This window comes from Dreissena polymorpha, chromosome 2 (genome assembly GCF_020536995.1).
Source record: "Dreissena polymorpha isolate Duluth1 chromosome 2, UMN_Dpol_1.0, whole genome shotgun sequence".
NCBI classification, from domain to species: domain Eukaryota; kingdom Metazoa; phylum Mollusca; class Bivalvia; order Myida; family Dreissenidae; genus Dreissena; species Dreissena polymorpha.
In genome coordinates, this window is record NC_068356.1 from 13,086,869 (window position 1) to 13,110,621 (window position 23,753).

Below are 23,753 nucleotides of genomic sequence, written 5' to 3' on the forward strand. Positions count from 1 at the left end.
GGGACCTATACCCCTACCTGTTGAAGACTGAATGAGATGGGACCTATGCCCCTACCTGTTGAAGAGTGCATGAGATGGGACCTATACCCCTACCTGTTGAAGCGTGACTGAGATGGGACCTATACCCCTACCTGTTGAAGAGTGCATAAGATGGGACCTATACCCCTACCTGTTGAAGAGTGCATGAGATGGGACCTATACCCCTACCTGTTGAAGCGTGACTGAGATGGGACCTATACCCCTACCTGTTGAAGAGTGCATGAGATGGGACCTATACCCCTACCTGTTGAAGAGTGAATGAGATGGGACCTATACCCCTACCTGTTGAAGCGTGACTGAAATGGGTCCTATGGTGATGGAGACCGTCTGCTGATTCTGCTGCTCCCCCTTTTCGCCGTCTGACTTGAACCACATGGCGTTCGTGATCATGGTGAGGAAGAGCAGGCTCATGCAGCACGAGATTCGCTGCACGCGGGTGAAGGAGGAGCGCGTAGGCCGGCTGAACACGGACACCCAGAGGTGGTCGCTCGTGATCTTTTTCCGTATGGAGGAGGAGAAGAGCTGCTTAAAGGCGACCAGGTCCTCGATGCTGGCCACCGGAAGTATGCGGTCAACCATGCCGTCGTCTTCCTCACAGGCTAGCCAGCGGTTGCAGAGGAAGAAGTATCTGGTGACGTAGGTATATGTAAAGCGCTATTGATGTGGGCAATAAGATTTTTTGTGCGGTATATCGAGGTGCAACCCTTTAAAGTTTGGACATGTCTCGTGTATAAAATAGGGTAAGTACAGTAGGGTCATCAAGAATGCAAGGTTTAAAACCGAAAACTCTCTATATAAGGGTTTTGCGTTATGTATCCAATTATTGTATTTTCCGGATGTCGAGATTCCCTACAGTCGATGTAATATTCGAACGAATTTTTAAACCAGTTTCTGTTCATTGAGATGTTACTTTCAAACTCAACATGGACAACTACACAACTATTGGTGATCTGATTTACCACAATTCAAATTAAGCAGGGGCTTTAAATAAAAAAATATCAATTTCGTTTGAAGAAAACGGTTTATGCTATTCTGGTGAATATAGTGCGTTTAATTCCTAGCAGTTGCGCAGAAAATTATAAACATATTAACAATAGATAATAAAACGAAAGAACGTTCCAATAATACTTCATGGAATAACGTTATTTATAAGCATATTTTTTAGGTTAATCTGTCTAGAATATATTACATCCCTAAGCTACACGAAGTGATAAGTTTCGTCACTCACTTTTCGCCGGTCTGAAGATCGGACACCTCAATCTGCTCGAGGTACCAGGAGCGGAACTTCCCGTCGGCGGAGTTGTCATGCCAGATGCGACAGAAGCTCAGCGGACCCAGCTTCTCCTCCACGCTCAATACGTAGTTCATGATGCTGCCTGTGTCATGCGCCTTCCCATTGAAACAACGAGACGTGTGGTTGGAATGTATTTGAGTCGCGATCAAAGACAACGGGACTAATGCTTTTGCGTTCAGTGTCGTCCATATTTATGAAATTTTCACTTATAAGAGGTCTCCTCTTAACGAAATTTAAGTATATGTGGAAATAGTCGTCCTGTGTGGACTTCACACGCAAATCTGGGACGACGCGTAACGCACATGCATCAAACCCCGTTATAACAGAACGAGGCTAATTTGTTTATGAGAAGTTTTCATCAATCGACAGGCTGCACCGTTCAGAACAGCCCCTGTGCACAGGTCTTCCTTTATATGCACTTAAACCAGTACGCATGCATTAACCCTACACGAATTCGTAGTTAACTGTTATCCAATACTTGTATTGCTATAAGCTCCATGTGTACAAAGTCTAATGAACAATAGTATTTAATTAAATGCTTATTACCTGGTATGCATATATTGGTGTAATAGCGTTATGGACATTACCCACAGCAGATTTCCCACCAACCAGGTTCCTTTCGACTGCACAACGCTTTATTTGGCCAACATTAAACAGAACCACCTGTACTCACCAGTCTTTTGCCATCGAAGAGTCGCCGGACGCCGGTGTCCCGTTCCTCACCGGAAATGATGAAGCTGACGTTGGACTTGGTTGCCGCGTCCTTCTTCATGCCGGTATACACGGACAGCTGGTAGTGGTAGTTGTCCGTCGGCAAATTGTCTTCCAGTGGAGTAGCACCCCACTGAAAACGTACAAAATTCTCCGTAGTACTTACAAAGGGGACGAGGCGGGCTATCTCATAAGTCCTATTACACATGCAAGTGTGTGTCCGTCTTACCGCCAAGCACAGGTAATAGCATGCGCGAGACGATTATCATATACATTCTAATAAACATTGTAATAATTGGCATGTATAACTTCGAAAAACCAAAAACGCAAACCGTACCTTTATCAAGTCCTTCTTGTCCATATGACGAGCCCATATTAGGCCAATGACGTAGATGCCTAGAAGGGAGACGATTGTGCTAAACACCGCCGCATTCTCGTTGAGGTTCTTAAACTTTGCCCACACATTGTTGAAGTCGATAGTGTTCGGCGGAACCACCATATTCCCGCCAAATGACGTCAGATGGTTGCACAAGCACTGTGTGGCGTTAGGCGTCGTCAAGTTTCCAACCTAGTGCGTAGAGGTGATAATAAAGACCAACAACTAAAAATGACTGAGAATCATTTAAAAAATATATATTATGCAATTCATGTGCTATATATAGTCATTTATCAAAAAGGTACGCGAAGATTATCGATACAGCTAATAATGCCCTATACTAATGTGGTATCCTAAAGCTTAACGTGTCAACCGCAATTCTATGTCACATAACATAGCGTTGCACGAAACGCAATTTAAAACTTTGAATTGTGACACATTGATTTGGAATGCCACTGTTACTTTACCACACATCCGTCTGAGTCCCACGTCTCGTTCTCGTGGTTCCAGAAACGGCAGCCACCCAGAAAGTGCTGGTACGTATAGTTGAACATCGTCTCCGATTGCATCAAGTCTACCTTGCCCGCTGCAAAACACGGGAAAGGGGTTCAGTAAGCCATACCAGCCAAACCGGCAATAATCCGTAGATATCTATTGAAGTAAGATCTAACTAAACTAAATGTCAAAATGTTTAGTTTAACATTTTTCTTAATGCATTATATATAATATTAGTATAAGTATAATTATAAAATATATCTTTGCTTATATCATCAACAACAGCATGAGTGTTATCTCAACAATGGGAAGAAGATAAAAATAAGCAATTAAATTTTGTCAGCGAATTTCGACATGATACACACACGCACTTACATCGAAGTCGCACACCGATGTAGTACATGCCCGCTTTGCGCGTGAGTTCAGGGTCGGGGTAGAACGTGTGCCGCACCGTGTCCTCTGTCTCCCAGGTGATGTTATATAGCGAGAACGCGTCTTCTGCGTGAGGCAGCTTTGTCCTCGCCAAAAAGTGCGTCTCGTTCGGGCGTGTCTCGTACTGAACGCAATACAGTGTTGAATGCAATAATTAAATCGGACGTACCAACATATAACTTGCAAGTATTTGAAAGCATACGCAATATAAAATGCCTGAATATTAGACGTTCTGTCACAAACAAGGAACATAAATTGATCCGCGTTCTGAGAAAACTGGGCTTAATGCATGTGCGTAAAGTGTCGTCTCAGATTAGCCTGTGCAGTCCGCACATGCTAATCAGGGACGACACTTTCCGCTTTTATGGTATTTTTAGTTTTAAGGAAGTCCCTCCTTACCGAAAATCAAGTTTAGGCGGAAAGTGTCGTCGCTGATTAGCCTGTGCGGACTACACAGGCTAATCTGGGATGACACTTTACGGACATGCATTAAGCCCAGTTATTTCAGAACAAGGCTCAAATTCTAATTCTTTGTTAAAACGCTGTCTAGGACCATATCTTCGCACGTGTTTGAATTGATTAGAGTCCAGCATTGCATTGGTCTCGAACGGAGATGTGAGAACAGAATAGTAAGGAACACATGACGAGGACAATATATTAATATGACATCGCATGAAAAAGCTCGAAGCGCAAAAATAATTTAATATTAAGGAAAATGCACACAATAGTATATGTTCAAAAGGTCTTGTTAGTCCATCATTATCTTACGTTAATTTTGAAAAAAAAACAAGTTTATGTATCGGTCTTCGATTCGAATTTCAGCGAAATAACGCTCAATTTAACAGTTCAAGTATGTGACATGTTATGTAATTTACATTATAAATCATCACACCGGCGAAACTGTGGTCCTTTTGTTAAAAGATTTGGATACTGTATTTCCTACCGATCCCTACCTGTATGAAGACGTCAAAGAGGTCCGTGGAATGGGTGACTTCGGGTCTGATGATCATGTGCAGGGTGGTGTCGTTTCCGGTCACGTTGAGCGGATGGTAGACCATGGAGCTCTGGCTGTCGCCCTTCTTCAGGATCAGCGTATATAGTAGCGGGCGCTGCATCAGCGACGGGTTTGCTACGGTGGCGGGGAGAAATAAGATGTAGGGTGTACAAACAAACCATACTTTCATTAACGATTGACTTGAAATATGATGCTATGAAAATATAACATATATAAATATAAGATATACATTTAACCGAAGAACCATCAAATATTTACGATACTTGCAAATTGAATACAGTAACATACTGAATACAATAAGCTTTGGTCGAGGCATATTAGTAAATATGTTTCCAGATACAAACTAACACATATCATGTCAAATGACATGTTGATCGAAATAGCTTGCATTATGCTAACTGTGGTCGCGTTGAGGTTGCATCTTTCTTGAGTATAAATACGTGAAAATGGCAAATAAAAGTCATAGCCTGTTCGCAATCGATTAATCGTCGTGGTTGGTATTGTACCTCTTTTAGCCACAACATGCAAAAATGGTTTTTATGCCAAATACGGACAGCGTAGCTGCAGAGAAGCCCGTCTATTCGCGCAGACTGGAGCTACTCTGTCCGTAATAAAATCAAGCAAGGTTTATCTCATTAACACATTCTAGTCAATAGCTTAGCTGGCCGCATATGGCATACGAACCAATGCCGCACACCGTTACAACTACAGATTTGATCATTTGTGTCCGATTGAGGATTTCTCAGTTACTATAATAATAATAATAATAATAATAATAATAATAATAATAATAATAATAATAATAATAATAATAATCATCATCATCATCATCATCATCATCATCATAATAATAATAATAATAATAATAATAATAATAATAATCTCTTTATTTATTTTCCGAAGGTAACTCATTAAGACAACACATTGATACAAAGTCATGCAAACAGCTTAACAATGGCAATCTTATTTTCAATGAGGCCTTCAAACAACTATGGTGTGTATAATGCATTTCTACATTGTAATGCAAACATGTAGCTTTTGACTCCATCCCCATGTGGGAAAAATAGGACATTAATAGTACATAATGAATAACACGCGTTTTACATAAATTGTAAGTACTGTTGCACATACTTGCAAGGTATATTTCTATGGGCTCCGTAGTGTTTGAGACGGGCACCGCATTCTTGGTTCCCGGCGTGGACAGTTTAAATGTCACCACGCCCGTGCCGATAGAGGTCGTGTCGTTTTCGTTACCGTACGTGAACGGGTTGTCGTCATTCATGATCAACTACGAGGCGGAAAAAACTTTCATTAATTTGCATTTGTACACGAACTAGCTGTCCTACAAGAACACTATTAGTATACATATACGAATAATTAAACCTTCAGGATGGTAAGTCTTCCTTCCATACTGAAGTCCTTTATTTGTTGTGTTAGACCCATTACCTATACATACAATACAATGCTAAATATGAAAATATGATTAAAGCCGGGATCACCGCCTTGGAACGGTCATTGCTAAGCATTAGGGGGCTTCAAACGGTCGAATGGCCATCCGAACCACACACATAGCCAGAAATGGTGAAAGGACCCATAAATGTAAATAAATATTAACCTCGATTTATCTATAATTAGCATAATTTTCTATATGTCATGCAATTTGATTCGTGGTCAAACAGAGTACGATACTAAAAGTTCAACGTAAAAAGCCAGATAGATTTACCAATAATGTTTTCGTATGACCCGCGTCATGTTTAAATTGGTGTTATGCCATAGCGGCAAGCGTAACTCCCGACCAGCATCTGCCTTGGAACGGTCTGATCAGGAGCTAGGCTGCGCACATAATACACCACGAAACCTGCCGCATCTTCATAGCAGACATGGTAGCTCCAAAACAGACTGCGCGACTGCCCAGGCTATACTTGAGCGACGATTGCCACATATGGCATAACACCCATTTTCGCACGATGCGACTCGTGTGGTATGCTACTGACGGGACTAACATAGTGATCTTTATGAACAATCAAGTCACAAGACCCCTTCTCTTAATGACTTACGGTTTGTCCCACTTCGGAGTCATTTCCGGATCCGGACAGAACTCCTAGGGGCATCTTGACCCCCGCACCGCCACCGCCAATCGGACCCTCGTCTACAAATTTAAACAAACACACGTGTTTTGCTGTTTTCTTTCACACATAGCAACCGCACATTAAGCAGCGTAGCGGCTTCAGTTTTAAGGGAGTATTTACCGGCTTTGTGAAATTATTTTAAACATACATGTAAACAAAATTTAGTTTAGGCTGTTGAGCCTACGAAGCCACTCAATCTCAAATGGAGATTAAATTAAAAACATTTACCAATGACGATTGGTATTACATTTGAGCTTTAATTCTCCTTGGATATATGTTATGACTAATACATTTATTTATAAAATTGTGTTGAATACATTTCGTAGTCATGGGTCAAAATGGACACACCTTCGCTGGATCCGTTAGCGGACGCCCTCTTCATAGCGACCTTGAGACCAGGGGCGCTGAGTTCCACGGTCTGGTTGGCCTCCGTCTTGTTCAGTAGGACGCTCGACACGGAGTCAATAGCTGCCAGAAACGAATTGCTAACACCGCGGTCCTGAAACACGAGACGCATGGTATTCTCATTGAGGTTTAATATTGTTGTTGTTTCAATAAAAAGGTAAAAACTAAACACACGTGCATTTGTTTCTTCTGTATTTTCACATTATGTGTCAGACATATTAAAATTTATTTTGGATTCTACAGACAGCGAGATCAACGATCACAAAATAGCAAAACATTATATTGCGTAAATTGTATGAGTTTGTAATAAATGTTACCCTGTGACAATCCATGCTTTTATATTCATAAAAGATCATGCATCAACAACGGTAGCAAAATCACATGCTTTCAGGCATATTTCTTTGTTAAGCATAATCCAAACATTTGTTATGAGAACAAGCAGTTGAAGTGTTAACAATTATGATTGTGCAAGTCATCAACAAAAGACCACTGCCTTGTCTTATCGACACTCACCGCATTCTTTTTAACGAGGTCACGGCGTCGCTTTTCTGCGTCAAAGTAGCGGTTGTAGTACCACTCGACGTCACCAGGCTCCTCGAGGATACCGATGTAGCAGAAGATGTCGTTGCGTGGCAACTTGAGAATGTCCTCGCTCACCATGATCTCTTCACTGACGTTCTTCAACACTTGCCTGGAAAAGATTTAATAATGATTATACAAAATCGAATGTATGAAAATGAATGCTCATTAAGACCGTTTAATGCTATAATACGAGTAGTAAATATATTTTCATGCTTCTAAAGACCAATATGAAAAGGAAGTTTGTTGAGGATTGTTTTGCAAGTTTACCTCAAAGTATGAAGGCATATGCTTCTCACGCTAGAAATATTGCCTTATAAAAGTTAACAGGAACGCAATAGAGTTTGTTTTTTTATAATTGAATGCATTAACTCTTTTTTTGTTGGGGCACTTTGCTTAAAATACGGACATAACATTGCTGAAAACGCGTGAAAAGTTGACAGGAATTCACTAAAATGACGTTATGAAAAAGTATTAGCTTATAGAGAATGATCTACGGCGTTTTTACGTTGTTTAACTAACTGTAAACTCTCAACACCTGAATATGGACTCGTAGAAGAAGAGATACTTGTAGAGCTTGTCTAGCGGCGCGCTGTGCAGGAGGTCGCACTTCTTGAGGAGCTTGTTGTACGGGAGCGGCGCGCTGGTTGCCATATCCTCCTCCGTAAGTGCAGTCAGCTCCTCTGGGTCATCCTGAAGCTTGATGTCCGCGCTGTCCTCGCCATTGGCAACTGATGTTTTAATAAAGCGTACGGAATACTTGTAGACAAAACGTTATAAGACATGACTACGGTTATCAGCTAGATGTCGATATAATGGGTGTCTTTGCTGTATGCTTCATGTGCATCGTATTCAGGCGTACGGCACTGATTGTGGAAATATCATCCAATTTGTATTTTCAACATGCATTTTCTTTCCGAATGTAATATAAATCAAAAAGGGTTATTTTTTACTCAAAATAATTAAAATGTCTGAAAGGACTTCTGCATTTGATAACCAGAAACATGCGGAACCATGGTCTATTAAAAATATCACTAACTCTCCTCGTCAGTTGGTCCCTGCGCGGCCTTGGCGTCCGCTTCCGCCATATGCAGCGCCTTCTCGTGCTCCGCCAGCTTAAGAGCCGTCGCATCCGGTTTGGGCAGCACGTTGCTTACACTGGATACTACCTCTATAGCAAGAAACAGACACTCAATCAACATATTTTTTCGCCATATCAGAAACATGAAGACATCAATAACAAGAACTCACGGTCATGTACATGGTTGCAAACGTCAAAATAATTGCGACCGTTTAAGTAAATCAGACTTGCTCAAAGCTTTAATGTCAAATTAAGCTAAAGTTCGTTGTCTTGAGGTCAATTTTAGAAGATAGATAGTTGACCCTATTTTTGTAAACAACTAGGTGTGCTCATATGAATAATAATTATGTTTCTTGTTATATTATTTATTTAAAGACTTACGCTAATAAGCTGGTCATTTGAGAGTTAAGCAACACGAGAACTATACTTCATGTACAAATATCATTCAATGTGCTCTGTGTACATATATCATTCAATGCGCTTTGTATACAAATATCATTCAAAGAGCTCTGTATACACATATCATTCAAAGAGCTGTGTATACAAAAGTCATTCAAAGAGCTTTGTAAACAAATATCATTCAAAGAGCTTTGTAAACAAATATCATTCAAAGAGCTTTGTAAACAAATATTATTCAAAGAGCTTTGTATAAAAATATCATTCAAAAAGTTTGTATACAAATATCATTCAAAGAGCTGTGTATACAAAAGTCATTCAAAGAGCTTTGTAAACAAATATCATTAAAAGAGCTTTGTAAACAAATATCATTCAAAGAACTTTGCATAAAAATACCATTCAAAGAGCTTTGTATACAAATATCATTCAAAGAGCTTTGTATACAAATATCATTTGTAGAGTTTTGTATACAAATATCATTCAAGGCGCTTTGTATACAAATATCATTCAAAGATCTTTGTATACAAACATAATTCAGTGAGCTTTGTATACAAATATAATTTAGAGAGCTTTGTATACAAATATCATTCAATGCGCTCGGTGTGTAGAAGATATTTATTTAGCCCTGTTTACAGATATCATTCAATGAGCCCTGTGTACAGGTTTCTTTTAACGCGCTCTTTCTTTTTGAACACGAGGGTGTTACGCACGGCTTCCGACGTTTGTCAAAGTATCCATCGGCTCGTCTGCGAACTGCTCTGTCACCAAGGCCGAGTTTTTAATCGCCGAAGTGGCTCCCACCTGTATTACATAACATGAAATAACGTCAAATATGCTAACATGCTCTATTATGGTTGTATGCGCAGAAAATCCAACATTCCAAATTAATTGTTGTTGAGCACATGAAAGGTACATGGATACGCATTTATATGTTATATGTTACTTATGCCTTAATTGAATTGTTAATAAATTGTTCACAAGTTTCAACTCGTAAAGTGAAAATACGTTTACATGTATTGACACGAAATGAATGAATGAACACCAGATATATGTGTAAAATTAGTTATTTTCTACAAGCACACTGAAGTCCAACGACAACTATAACACGTTTTGTTCCTAGACTTATAACAGAAGGGTAAAAAAATATACGATAGCTTGTCTATTAAAAAGGCAACATTTGTGCGAATAGCTGTTGTTTTTAAATTTAACCAGTCTTGAATAAACGTGATTTTGAACGGCTTATAATACAATTGTTTTAATATTCAAGCAGTTTTGAGGGCTCACGAACGATGTATTTGAGCCGCGTTCTGTGAAAAGGGGGTTTAATGCATGTGCGTAAAGTGTCGTCCAAGATTAACCTGGACAGTTTGCACAGGCTAGTAAGGGACGACACTTCACACTTTTATGATATTTTCTGTTTAAAGAAATCTCTTCTTAGCGAAAATCCAGATTAGGCGGAAAGTGTCCTCCACTGCACAGGCTAATCTGGGATGACAATTTACCCACATTCATCAAACCCTCTTTCTACAGAGCACGGCCCATTTTCTTTATTTCTAAGTTAAACAAGACAAATTAGTTCGTAAACTACCGGGCTATTTTGTCTTCCGTTCCTACATATCCAATTAACAACAAAACACACAGTTTCGCAAAGCTGTTGCAAAATATATACGGTAGTCAGATAAAGTTAGAGTAATAATATTATTAGTGTTTAGATGTTGATGTTAATTGATTAGTTTGAAAACGGTGTTTGAAATAATCGCTCTCTATAAGATGATTTCATTTATAAACAAATATATATCAGGGATTGAAAAAAGCTTATTTCCTAACAAGAAAGAATAAACTTCTGATTTCAAGGACGCGTTATTCGCGATGTACAGCAAATCGAAAAAAAAGTTTTAAAAGATCCGGTGTCTTCAACAACAATAATGCATATCAAGGCGCCACCGTGGTGCGCCACTCACCCGGGCGCTGTCTGAGACACTGGACGAGTCCTTAGTTAGATCCCCGACCAACCCGATCATGCCGCTCGCCTGCCCGATATCCGCCACGCCCTCCGACACGGAGTCAAGCGCCCCAATCAGCTTCGCCTTCAGCTGCAGATGACACATGCTATACATGTAACTTAACGCTAGAGAATAAAATCATCGATATTTCGTTCATGCATGTACATAAAAATGCACATGTAATTGTGTATGTGTTCAGCAGCGATGTGTTCTGATCAGTCCCAGGCATTTGCGATCAAAATTTATGGACAAGAGTTGCGAAATACCACAAACACATGTTTATGAAGGTTTATGTACCTGGGTCTAAAAGCAAAGTATATTCAATAGTTACAAGTGGAAATATTTTTTTTTTTTTTTTGGCGTTGAACATTATAACACTGTTTGCAAAATTTATGATATATTCGCCAATGATTCGACTCTTTTACCTCTGTCATCGCTGCTTGCGCCTCAAAGTTGGCTTCTTCAGAGGCGTTCGTCTGAAAGAGAAATTATAGGGGACACGAACTAAGTTAACACCGTACACAACAAAATATCGTATTGTAAGGGAATAACTAAAGATAAGGTTATACGGGGAATTACTGCGAACCATATGCTATTATTTGCATAAAAAATCATATATATGACACGTCGCCGCATTGCATTATCAAAATGTCTTACCATATTATTTACAATTTTATAATCAAAGTTCATATTATTTTTGTATAAATAAACTTTTTGTTTATTGGCGTCGCCCTGGAGGGCGGCGACTAGTATGTACTGATTTTTTTCGCTTATGGGAGAAGAAGTTATTTTACGGATCAATGTATATATTTTTGTTTTAAGAATATCTTGCATAGTGGTGATTTTCTGTGTCAATTAGTGTAAATAAGTACTGCCTTTGTGCCTATTACATTAATTACAACATTTATTGCCAATAATGCAAAGCAAGTTGTTTTAATTAATAACTGATCCACAACTGATCACAGGGGAAAGATCACAGGGACTGGGCAAATACGCGAAACTTTCTGGTTTTGTATAAAAACAAATGATGTTTTGTATAAAAAAACAAAATATAATCAAAATATATTAATTTTTTGGTTCTTCTGATTTGCTTATTTAGTGGAGAATCAATGTAGTACGATATTTGACGACCTGTCGAACAAGCAAGTTTATTGCAAGGCGTAGTGGTACGAAAACGTACAATGTTTTAGTTTATTAATAGACATAAAATAATGATCGCTATACACAACTTCACCAAATAGCAGTACATAAGTGAATGTCAGCCGGATTAGCTCAGTTGGGAGAGCGTTAGACTGAAGTTGTTTCCGCAACAGTCATCTAAAGGCCCCCCCCCCCCCAATTCAATCCCGGGTTCCGGCACGAACGGAACAGTTTGGCGGCTGACAATTTTTTCAGTCAGGTTAATAAATAAAATAAAGCTTTATTTTATGTAGACATTTTAAAATCCATTGACTACAGTTGGACATTTTTATTAAAATTAATGGATGCAACGTGGTGACAACGTTTATTAAAATTTCTTACATCACTTAAATATCTTATTAAAAATTCACGTGGTTTTATACTAACAAATAAAGGCAAACAACACATCTATTATCCATGTATTTTTATGGTTGTCTATCAAAGGCCTATCCCTACCACATATAGAGCGCGAAGCGCGACACGTATTATTGATTGTAACAATGAGTTGCGACAAAGGAAGCAGCCGCTTATCAAGGAGGAGCTGTGTCCCAGCAACCCGTTTCCCTAGAGTCAAGCACTCCTCGGAGTTTTTTTTAAGAACCACATATAGAGCGCGAAGCGCGACACGTATTACTATCCAGGTGGTATGGGCCCTTTATCATTATCCGACCATTACGTCCATAGTTATCTTCCTTAGAAGTTGAGAAATTTTGAAATCCTTGTTCAAAGTCCAAAATTTTCATCCGATTGTTCCCAAACTTTCACATGTTTTTTTATCAATGAAGACGCAACCCAGACTCTATATGAGCAAAATAGGACCATAAGTCCAGAATTATGTCTCTTTGAATTTAAAAATAAAAGTGAAAAACTGCTTGGTTAGGTGATTATGCCAACATTTTTCATCAGATTAAATTTGACAAAATAAACAATGTCCACTTGTTAAAAAGAGTTCACAACTTTCGTCTGAATCTTTCCAAACTTGTTAAGTGTTTTTATATCAGTATTACTCGAACCCTATTGAAAATGATGAATATCGGAGCAATAAATCTATTATGATCTTTTACTGAATTTCAAAGTATTATGAAATGCAGCTTCTTTATACAATTTACAGTTTTCATTCATTTTTTTTCAAACTTTTTTAGTGTTTTCATATCAATGAGTACTCAACCCCTATCGTAAATGAGCAACGTAAGAATAAGTTCAGAATCATCTCCCCTTGAAGTTAAGAAAAATATGAAATTACGCTTACAAGATGAAGCAGATTTTTTAAAACCTACACAGTTCTGTTCCATTAATGAAAACTGCACACGGATACCAGTAAAAAAAGGAAACCAATGTACGGTAAATAAAATGAACTATGAAATATTTGGGGGTTACAACACAAAATCATAGATAATGGTTATTTGGGGGTTATAACACAACATCATAAATAATGGTTATTTGGGGGTTATAACACAAAATCATAGATAATGGTAATGCCAGTATCTTTTTCTATTTTGTTTAAAATAATCGGCCAATATATTAATATTTACAGTAAAAAAAATATCGTTCCACGTAACTTCATTGAGTGCCTTTTACACTGAAATTCCCGACGCCCTTTGATGCTTTGCATCAATACTTATCTTGTACACTTTTTACACAAACGAATCTGAATAAATTCTCATCAATTATCATGCAGGGGCGGATCCAGAATTTCTGTTTAGAGGGGGTGGGATATTGAAAGATTTGCTGGGGGTACAGAGGTCCGCTAGGGACCCTGGTGGGTGCAAAGACCTGCTAGGGAGTTCAGGAGGGCGAAGCCCCATGTAAGATCCACGATTTTAGTGATTTTCAAGGCTTTGACAAACACTTCTCGAGCATGTCACGCCTTATATACTTTCATCAAAGTACCTTCTTATAATGCCCAAAAATGCATCGTTTATAGTTTTGGGGGTCCAGAGGGGGAGGGGTCGAAGCCCCCGGAAGCTCCACGATTTTAGTGACTTTAAAGGCCTTGACAAGTTTAAATAGGTGATTTAGATCTAGTTAAGTGTGAAACATCAAATGAATCACTTTACTTTGGCGATTTTAGGGGTGCGTACGCCGCGTCCGTCCCCCAGGATCCGCCTATGTCATGTATGTCCTCTAGAATAAATTGACCATACTGTGTTCAGTGTCTATTTGTGGTTGTTATCAAACTTTATTTGTTAATACAAACGAGTACAAATAATTCGCATCAAATCCTGACTATGTAGTTTTATCTTAGATTCGCAATATAAATTTAAACACATTTCATTGGGAACGGGAAGCTACCCAAACAGTTAAACTGTATGCATGGATAACTAACATTTTTTTCTCGGGTAAAATTTTACTTTAATTTGCCATTAAATACCGTTTTATTGTGAGATGGATGTACTATTTTGCATTGTTCACAGTCGTTATAAATAATGCGTTTATTGTATATTATTTTATATAGACGACTCGCCGTATACCTCCTATTCGTGTATGTGTATTTTTGCATCGCTCTCTGGGGATATATTCTTGTTCATTTGTATGTTTTATTTAATATTTGATTAAGAAATTCCATTCCATAAGATCGAAAAACGGTCTAATTACAATACAATTTATCAGCATTTCTTCTCCGTTGGATAATCTACTACTTACAGAGCACGAACCCCGAAATTTACTAACACATGGATTTACATTTGTGTAATGTATTTGCGTAAAGGGTCGTCACGGATTTGCCGGTGTAGTCCGCACAGGCTAATCAGGGACGACACTTCCCGCCTGAACCGGATTTGTTAAGAACAGACTTCTTTCAAACAAAACAGAATCAATTAGTCCTCACCGGCTGCACGATAAGACCGTCCGCCAGAGCCGTGACAGCGCGCATGACGCCCGAGGTGTCCTTAGATGCAAGGAGGTCATCCAACTGGTCCAGCAGGTTCGATGCGTTACTGAGGCGGATCTCGAACGTCACGTATGCGGACGTAGTGTAGCTGTTCTTCGAGACGTACAGCATCAGCGCAAATGACGGCACTTTCTCGGAAAAATGTTCAGACGGTACGTAGAACTGCCCGGTCGGAAACCGGATGTCGTTTATGACGTCGGCAGTCAGAGACTTGAAGCAACGCGTGTACTCGTAGAGACGTATGCGGTTTTTTGACGTGTATTTGTTCGTAACGCTCTCCGTTACCAATGTAGAAAGTGACTTGGCCTTCGCATTAGTCATGAGCTTTAATTCTGGAAGGTTTTTCTCTGGTAAAAGTACAAGGTCATAATCGATGCCTTCTGTAGAGTTAAAATCTGGATCGACGGAACGATGAAATTTGATCATTGTCGTACCGTATACAAGAAACCACAGGTGCTCGGCGTTGTTTTCTATGATAGCGTACGGTGGTGATGGGTTAACTACAAAGTAGAATTCAAGAGTTGCAAACTTCAGCGGCCTGCCCACTGGGGACACTACGAGTGTTGCAACGTATTTTCCAAAAGGTAAAGAAGAGCGCGGGTACTTGAAGATTTTGTCAACTGTTTCCAGCACACATATCCCGGTATCGTGATATGGGCGCTGAATGATTTTACCGTTCTCTTCGACAATGACGTCGGTTCTCCAAGAAAACGTTGGTTGAACTGCGCCGCATCCGTCTAAAGCAACGGTAGCCGTGAGATTGATCTGCTCTGACCGTAAAAAATGAAGCGGCCTTGTGATGGCAGACTCCAGTTTACTTAAGACAGTAAGTGTTGGAGTCTGACAATTGTCGTTTGAAGGTGCCGTTGCAACAATTATATCAGGACAGAGCTCGTCCTGAGCCCAGTTGAACGCGTTGAATGCCGTCACTCTGACACTAAATGTTCCCGTTCTATTGTATTTGTGCGTGACGACGATAACACCGTCCCTCAGGCTTTTAGCGGTGGAGTCGTTGGTCATGTGCGGATACACTACGTCCACCGGAAGCGGTTCCATGGTTGCAGGCGGGGTTGTCGTGGTTACAATCATTGTAGTCGTTGTTGGGACCTCTGTTGTAGTTATAGCACTGAGCGATGCCGACGTTTCATTATGATAAATCGTACTCATATCTAACATCACAAACGTATTTCCTTGAGCAATATCTGTTTTATTGTCGTCTCTTCGTCGGCGATTGTGAATAATTTGCTGCATTGTAGATATTTCAGTTCCAACAGAGTTTGCGGTCGAAGAAAATTTTGTAGAGAACGGCGACATGGTAGTTCCGTCCACTGTGGTCGTCGTCGTATCCAGGAAGTTCTCTGTCTCCTTAAGGTACCTGTCAGAGAACACAAATGTCTCTCCGTCTCCAAAGTCCACGCGGAACGTCTTATCGGAGCCTCGAGGGCACCTTACCAGTGTCGTCACGGTCTCTTCCGGTTTAAACCGGCCCGCCGTCGGCGTCGTTACATCGACATACGTAATTCTCTCTCCGACTTGCACTTGTATGCAATCAAGCACAGAGCCCAAGTTGTTGAAGGCTCGAACGCAGACCATGTAGTCACCCCATTCTGGATATACGTATTCATGTCGGTAAGTAGGGAAAAAAAACGTATTGCTATCGTGAGCATAGGTATCGATGAACCCATTACCGTGGTCGATCTCAAAATTGATCTTCATCGGTCCTCGCTCCCCGCCGTTAACGTCAATCATGAGCGCCACCGGGCTCTCCTTGTCAACCACGTCACTGATGGAGAGTGAGATCGTCGTCAGTGGCACCTCTACGGACACCAGCAGGCTGGCTGTGCTGTAACTCACGTCGTTGGATATATTAGCGCTGACGTCGTAGTAGCCAAGGTCAGTAAAGTTGACCATGAATTCTATGGCGGTGACATTTGGCTGGTAATGGATGTAGAAAATTTCACCGACGCCGACGCCGAAACTAACGTTAACAAAGATGTTGTTACCGGGCGGGATTGTCACAGTGATTGCGGTTGTGAGGTTCCAAGCGCCGTCGGCTTTCGGCGACGTGATAATTGGCTTTTTGAGTTCATTTTGAACGCTTATTATTCGTTTGTCAATAATTACATCTTTAAACGAAAAAGTAACGAAGTTTTCTTGTATTCTCAGATCATCTTGATCTAGTACAAGTTGAGACTGGTTCTCCACTCGAGCAGATATTCCGAACGTTGGATCTTGGTGAGCAGCCATCACGTTCTGGAAAAAACTCGAGTCTCCGCTGACGTTTGTTCTAAATGAGAGACCTTGTTTCAGAAAATGCTCTGTTTGCTCGAATTTCCGTGCAATGAAGTGGGTTTCATTGGAAATGGATCCGAACGGGTTATGACACTCGATATTCATGCGGTACCGGCCTGGAAGTCCATACCGATGCTGAAGCTCGGCCGTTTCAACGAACTTTGACAGCCCCGCGCGTCTCTCAGCTGAAGCGTTGACGTCGCCGTAAAGAATATCACACATTGCCGTCTCATTATCTATGTTAATAAAGTCAACGACGGAAAGGCGACTTTCAGATCCGTGATTAGGAATCAGCATCGCATAATCACCCGCATACCCTTCGTTTCTACTTTCAACAACAAAATCGACACTTCCGGTTATCTGCGTGATGCCGACAGCCGCTGAAACGGTGATGTCGTATTTGCCTGCATTTCTCCAGTAATACGATATCGTCTTATCTGTTATTGTTTCTGTGTTCCCGTCCCCAAAGTCTACGAAAAGTGGAACGTTGACGGCAAAGTCGGTGGAGATATGGATTTCAACAGCCTCGAATGGTTTCACGTATTCTTTGACGCCCAGTTTTTGTACTGACACAGAAATCGAATAATCAATGTCGCTTTCCGCTAAGCCTGAGACTGTGTAAAAATGCCAGTCCGTGGCGTTGTTGCAGAGCAAGATATCTTTATGCAGATTTGCAACAGCGCTCATTGAAGTACATATGCACTCAAAACCACCGCTGACGCCGGCCACCGTTGAGGCGGAACATATTTCTCTGCAACGCTCCACGGCCGCCATTTGCGGTACTGGTACCGCGTTCGCTTTGGAAAGGGAAGCCCCGCAAGCGAGCCATAGTTTGTTCTCGTCTGGGTTCAAATAACAAAAAATTAAAACCAGTAACAAAAATGATACAATTCAAGTACCATGCAGTTGAAGAACAGTGTCAAATGATTGCTTATTTAAAAAAATACAATTAAATTCTAAATAAAGTGTTTCAAACGCGAAATAAATAACATTCCACATCGAATTGACATAAGAAAATAAACTCTTAAATATTATTAGATAATATATTGATACAAAAACCTATATATGTAACTATTTTCAGCAGGAATACAGTTATCAAGATGCTTGGTGAACAAGGTATAACAATGCATGGCCTATTTCCTCGCAAATGCTCTGATGTTTGGCGATGCAGATATCGTCCATCCCGGTCCTCCCGTCGTTTCGCCACACAGGAAAGTGAGAGTCCCTTTATTTTACAGTTTCAATGATAAGCGATAAGATTGTACTATTGTACATATAATGAGACGGCGACACTATCTTACCTATGCCGTCGGACGGAGTCTGTGATATCCAGCTGTATACCCGCAAGGTGGAGACTTCAAACCTCGCGGTGTCCGTCACCGGGGAGCCGTCAAGGCTCAGACCAACAACGACTTCCGGGAAGGCGGTGTACGTCAGCTCCTGATAGTTTCGCGCTGTGGTATCCTGTGGTACAAGAACGCGTTCAGTTCCGTGTAAATGGAGCAATCTTTTTTTGTTGTTTAAAACAATATCGCATTAATGCCCCTTTACCCATGAAACATGCACATGTTTTTATTGTATAAACAGAACACAAAATCACCGGTGTTAAACTTCTAGATAAAGAATACACACAGATGCCCTGTTCTGGACTAATTATTTAAAGTCTATTTTGTCGGTAATGTAGGAAATTAAAAAGCATTCGCTTCATGATTGTCTATCGGTCATTATGCTATTATTTGTCGTTTTAATTCATGGCAATTAAAATAACTAAATTTCTTCGCTCGTTGAGTCAAAATCGACATCAATTTGCCAATTTTCGCCAATAAGTCTAACAGTTTACCTAAATAACATATTTATTTAGCATTGTTGATAAAAACGCGCGAAAAGGCATACTACGTTTCCGCCGTACCTGTTGTTCGTACTTAGGTGTGAGGAGGGTGAGGCCGGAAAATACGTCCCAGAAGGCGTGTATGTTGACCCAGACTTCCGGCTCCACGCGAAACTTCACCGCCCATAGGTCTTCGTTGAAGGCAATGCCTAACTCGAGTTCGTCGCCGTAACGCTGTGGTGAATATGATTATACGTGTTATAATGTTACGTGGATCATAATTCGATAATTTCTTACCATTATTATAAAGAAACCGATCCTGAAAAACATATCTACTCTGTAAATCAACGATATAGTCTTTACACATAAGTCTTCTTTTAAAGAAATCGTTAACACAGTTAACAGTCCTAGCGGAGCTTGAATGGATTATATTGTATGTTGCATAAACGAAACTCCCACCTGCAGCAGATAGATGCCGTTGGAGTACCAGCTGTGTCCGCCGGTACTGAACACGATCATTTCCGGTGAGTCCTCGGGAATATCCGCGAATTTAAACCACATATCAACCGTCACCCCATCGAGACAGAGCGACATGTTTCCAAGGCACCAGTGCGGCCATTCCCCCAGACTGATGTAAGAGCCGTCGAGAGAGGCGTTAACGTCAGCGACGGCGACTGGGTCCTGCTCGTTCTCCAGGTACGCGAACTCGAACGCTTTTCCCTCGCCATTGAGCGCCAAAATACCTGCAGAGCACAGAGACATGAAGGAATACATCGTCACCTTTGTTGACAAAAGGGTTTATCAGACGTTTTTATACGCACAATCCATATCTAGCCAGAAGCGTGTATCAGACATTTCATACGCACGATCCATAAACAGCCAGAACGGCTTAGCAGACGTTTGCACGTAGCCTCGTAGGTCCCATAAACGTATAACCCAATGAGTTTATCCGATTTTCATACGGTTTCTTTGTACACAGACGTGTTCATTACTGTTTTTAAACGTATGATCCCTTCATAGCAAGAATGGTTTATGACTGTTTAATGTTCGCTTTCATTTTAGACAGAAGTGTTTATCGGTCTATTATTCCTTTTTCACAGATTTTGGCATATTTTGAAGTGTGTCATAAATGCTTTATATTGATAAATGTAAACATTGGATCTTAAAAGCTCCAGTAAAAAATCAAGAATAAAATTAAAAAAAGGGAAAAAAAGTAGCCGGTACCAGGGCTCGAGCCAGTGACCCCCGGAATCCTGGAGTTAGTCTGAAGTTAAATCGGCTATTCCGCCGGTAATACACAGTTTAAGTATTTTATACCTTATATAAGCAATCTTCGTAGTTTCGTAAATTTAAACGACAACAGAACTCTCCAGATTATTCAATCGTTTCGCGTTGCAACGCTTTATAATTTTTAGGTTTTCAAATCGTCAAAAGATACGTATAATGGCTATATTGGACTATGGTAAATGTTCAGTACTACTGTTTTCTCACTAATATCATAACTATAACGAAAAATTGCGAATCTGTAACAACTTTTTTCAATTTTGTCAATTTACCAAACCGTGAAAAGATCCCTTTAATACGCAGAAGAGTAAATCTTGTCAAACATACGCTTGTATGTCTCTTTTACTTTCAACGGAGGATTTTATCCTTGGGTGCAATCATATAACAATTACACTAATTGTATTCTATTGTGTGGTGTTTTTTTTTAATATCGCTTAAAAAACAAATTCAACTAGGTAAAGAATAGATGCGTTTAAAACTAAAAAGCAATACGAATGTTATATCCATAGAACGACCATTCCTTTCATTGTTTGAATAAACACAACTAACCTACCGGTACTTTACTATGGGTATTTAAAATTTAGTTTTATATAATGAATTTACATGCTAAATCGAACTATTATTAAATACATTATAAACAGTGATGCCTAAAAAACAAAAATGAGTTTTTTACATTGAAATGCCATTTTTATGATATTAAATTCGATTCGATCAATTTTAAAGATGAATATATAAAATTATCAGGTATAATTCCAACGTGCATTGTATTCCATCTGGTCGTCTAAGATATATTTGAGTTTTGTGAGCTAAGCTCATGTTATTAAACCAATAATATTTAAAAACAAAAATCCCGTGCTCAGGCGAAAAATAAGTTTTATACCAAATTCAAATTATATTGAAAAAAACATGTCAACGTATGTTGGCAACATGTCACTTTGCTGAAGGTTCGAGTGTTACCTACCGGTAAACAGGGGACATGTTAGGTAGTGGAATACACGTAGCTTAAACACCATTAATTGCATTAAATCAGCATTCATGACGCCACAATGATAAATATATCCACGTTTCCATGAGTTTAGTTTGTCTTCCTATTGTTCTTTGGACGGTTATAAAAAATAGGACACATTACATTATTCATTATAGTACTAGTAGATATAATTTTTGAACTCCCGATTTGTTTATATGATTACTCGTAAATATTATGTTAGGGCGTTTACTTTTACGCTCTATCGACAATTTGTTTGAGATTAATATATGCTTATGACTCAAAAAGATTGAATAAATAATAAGCCGATATATTATTATGAGCGAAATTATTTATCCTATATGAATTATGAGCGAAATTATTTATTTTATATGATTGCTTACCGGAACTTTAAGCTCAGTTGGTTGAAACCAACTAAACCAACGCACTATATGATGCATTATAATTTAACTATGGCGGAATTTACTATTCCATTATATATGATAATTATGTATTGTCTTGTTATTTACAGACGTTATTATATCAGCAATTATAAATATTAACACAAACAACAATAAAATACGTCTACTACTAACATTACTTCCATTTCTACCTCTGCTTTTACTTCTACTACTGCCACGATTCATGATGCTGATTATGATTATCAATATAAACATCTGCAATATACAATATGACAAAATAGTGACTTAATTAGTATGTAAATACCCGTGACACATACATGCCAACGCGTAAATAGCGTAAATCCAATGTTCCATTTATAATAAATCCGTATTTTTAATCAATTATAACAAAACTTTTTATAAATAAAGTCACTTTCACAAGTCATGTCTATTTCTCGAATATTCTGAAAGTAGCTTATTTTCGAAGTATAAAGCGTTCAAAATGGGACCAGGGTTTAGCAACGTCCATGGGGTCATAAATGTTTAATAAGCTACCTTGATTTGATTAATTAACGTCTCTACATCTATCCGCTTCAAATAAGGAATGCTTTTTCGGGACCGAGATGGGAAAGCAATAGCAATAAGTCGAGTATCTCATTACAGGTCCAAAATCCATAGGTAATGAATATTTTATGACCGGTCCGCGCATCGATAAATCCAAGCAACGCTTTTGGCAATAAAGACGTTGTTTCACCTTGGTCACGCACGGAGGTAATTTCGTATACAATCATTCGGGCAATGAAGTAGTCAAATGAAAAACAAAGGTCCCAAAGTTCCAGCTAAACACAAACTTCAAATGAATAAGATAATCGTTCAACTGTCTTAAGTGGGTTACAGATCACATAACGCAGTGCATTACCCCTTAACATCTTAAGCCGTTGATTCAAGCAAGAACAATTGCCGTTTAAGGTTGTGAGATCTCATTAGAATTGTAGAGCAAAGTATACGATTTTAAACGATTCTGCAACTGTTAGCGTGCTATATTTCCAATAACGAGCGCGATTTTGCCACAAGAGTGTCGAAGATTCTGCACAATATGTCGTTGTCGCAAAACGATGATATACATTGTGAAGAAATAGGACCAGAGTTAAGACTTGATTTAAAGTGAAAAATAGATCCATATGGGAAATTTCCAAAGTTAATATTCGTCCTAAACTAACGGTCATTCAATTACCGTTCAATCGACAGATTGCACAATCGAAACTTTAATTCCTGCGTGATATCTGACCATAATTATAAAGTAGCTTCTTAAAAGTTCCACGCCTCGCTAAAAGCGATATATAAAGCGAAATACGGTCATTTGGTTTTTGATATTCACTTCAACGCTGTTTATTTCTAAGATAACCCTATTTTAATTTATCATCAGCAACGATATCTAACTTCTACCAAACTATATTATGCATTAAAAACAAGATTTTTACTATCGTAGGAGCAACAACATGCCTATAAACACCTGCCAAGAATTCGATACAATCACTGTTAGGCAAGACTATATGACGTCAAAGTAGTCCCTCGGAGGATGGTTGATTAAGAACAAAGGGTAAGCGACTTTTCAGAGCATTTCGTTCCGCAAGGATCTGTATTCGTTTAGAATTGTAATAAACGAATAATGAGATTAATCTTACAATTTAAAAAAACAAACATACAGACACTTGAACGTACGTGGTTAGTGCGCGAAACTCGGGTGTGCGCGTATGATCAAGCGCGTGCATGTGTTCATTTATATGTGCGAGCTCGCGGTGTGTTCTTGTGGGTTGTATGAAGACTTTTGCCAAATACATATCGCGTCTGCACGTCAATCGTGCCTTTTATCCATAACAATACTTCTAGGTTTCTTCTGCATTCTGCGTTACATAGAGGGAACTTTTGAAATTAAAATCAGTCATTTACCGGTAATCTC

General features: G+C 39.3%; 1 protein-coding gene across 1 annotated transcript in view; it reads right to left on the reverse strand.

Annotated features, from left to right (window-relative positions):
* LOC127866462 (uncharacterized) overlaps positions 1 to 19,918 on the reverse strand; it is a 32,108-nt gene extending 12,190 nt beyond the window's left edge. Inside the window, exons 1-20 of the mRNA XM_052406981.1 lie at positions 19,604 to 19,918; positions 19,226 to 19,378; positions 18,618 to 18,780; positions 14,962 to 18,158; positions 11,381 to 11,431; positions 10,914 to 11,045; positions 9,663 to 9,753; positions 8,515 to 8,646; positions 8,014 to 8,206; positions 7,410 to 7,587; positions 6,840 to 6,990; positions 6,420 to 6,511; positions 5,494 to 5,650; positions 4,301 to 4,476; positions 3,291 to 3,471; positions 2,888 to 3,006; positions 2,382 to 2,612; positions 2,007 to 2,177; positions 1,268 to 1,428; positions 322 to 667 (exon numbers count right to left, since the gene is read on the reverse strand). Coding sequence (XP_052262941.1) covers positions 322 to 667; positions 1,268 to 1,428; positions 2,007 to 2,177; positions 2,382 to 2,612; positions 2,888 to 3,006; positions 3,291 to 3,471; positions 4,301 to 4,476; positions 5,494 to 5,650; positions 6,420 to 6,511; positions 6,840 to 6,990; positions 7,410 to 7,587; positions 8,014 to 8,206; positions 8,515 to 8,646; positions 9,663 to 9,753; positions 10,914 to 11,045; positions 11,381 to 11,431; positions 14,962 to 18,158; positions 18,618 to 18,780; positions 19,226 to 19,378; positions 19,604 to 19,918 — 6,390 coding nt within the window. The remainder of the gene's footprint in view (positions 1 to 321; positions 668 to 1,267; positions 1,429 to 2,006; positions 2,178 to 2,381; positions 2,613 to 2,887; positions 3,007 to 3,290; positions 3,472 to 4,300; positions 4,477 to 5,493; positions 5,651 to 6,419; positions 6,512 to 6,839; positions 6,991 to 7,409; positions 7,588 to 8,013; positions 8,207 to 8,514; positions 8,647 to 9,662; positions 9,754 to 10,913; positions 11,046 to 11,380; positions 11,432 to 14,961; positions 18,159 to 18,617; positions 18,781 to 19,225; positions 19,379 to 19,603) is intronic.
* Positions 19,919 to 23,753: the final 3,835 nt, after the last annotated feature.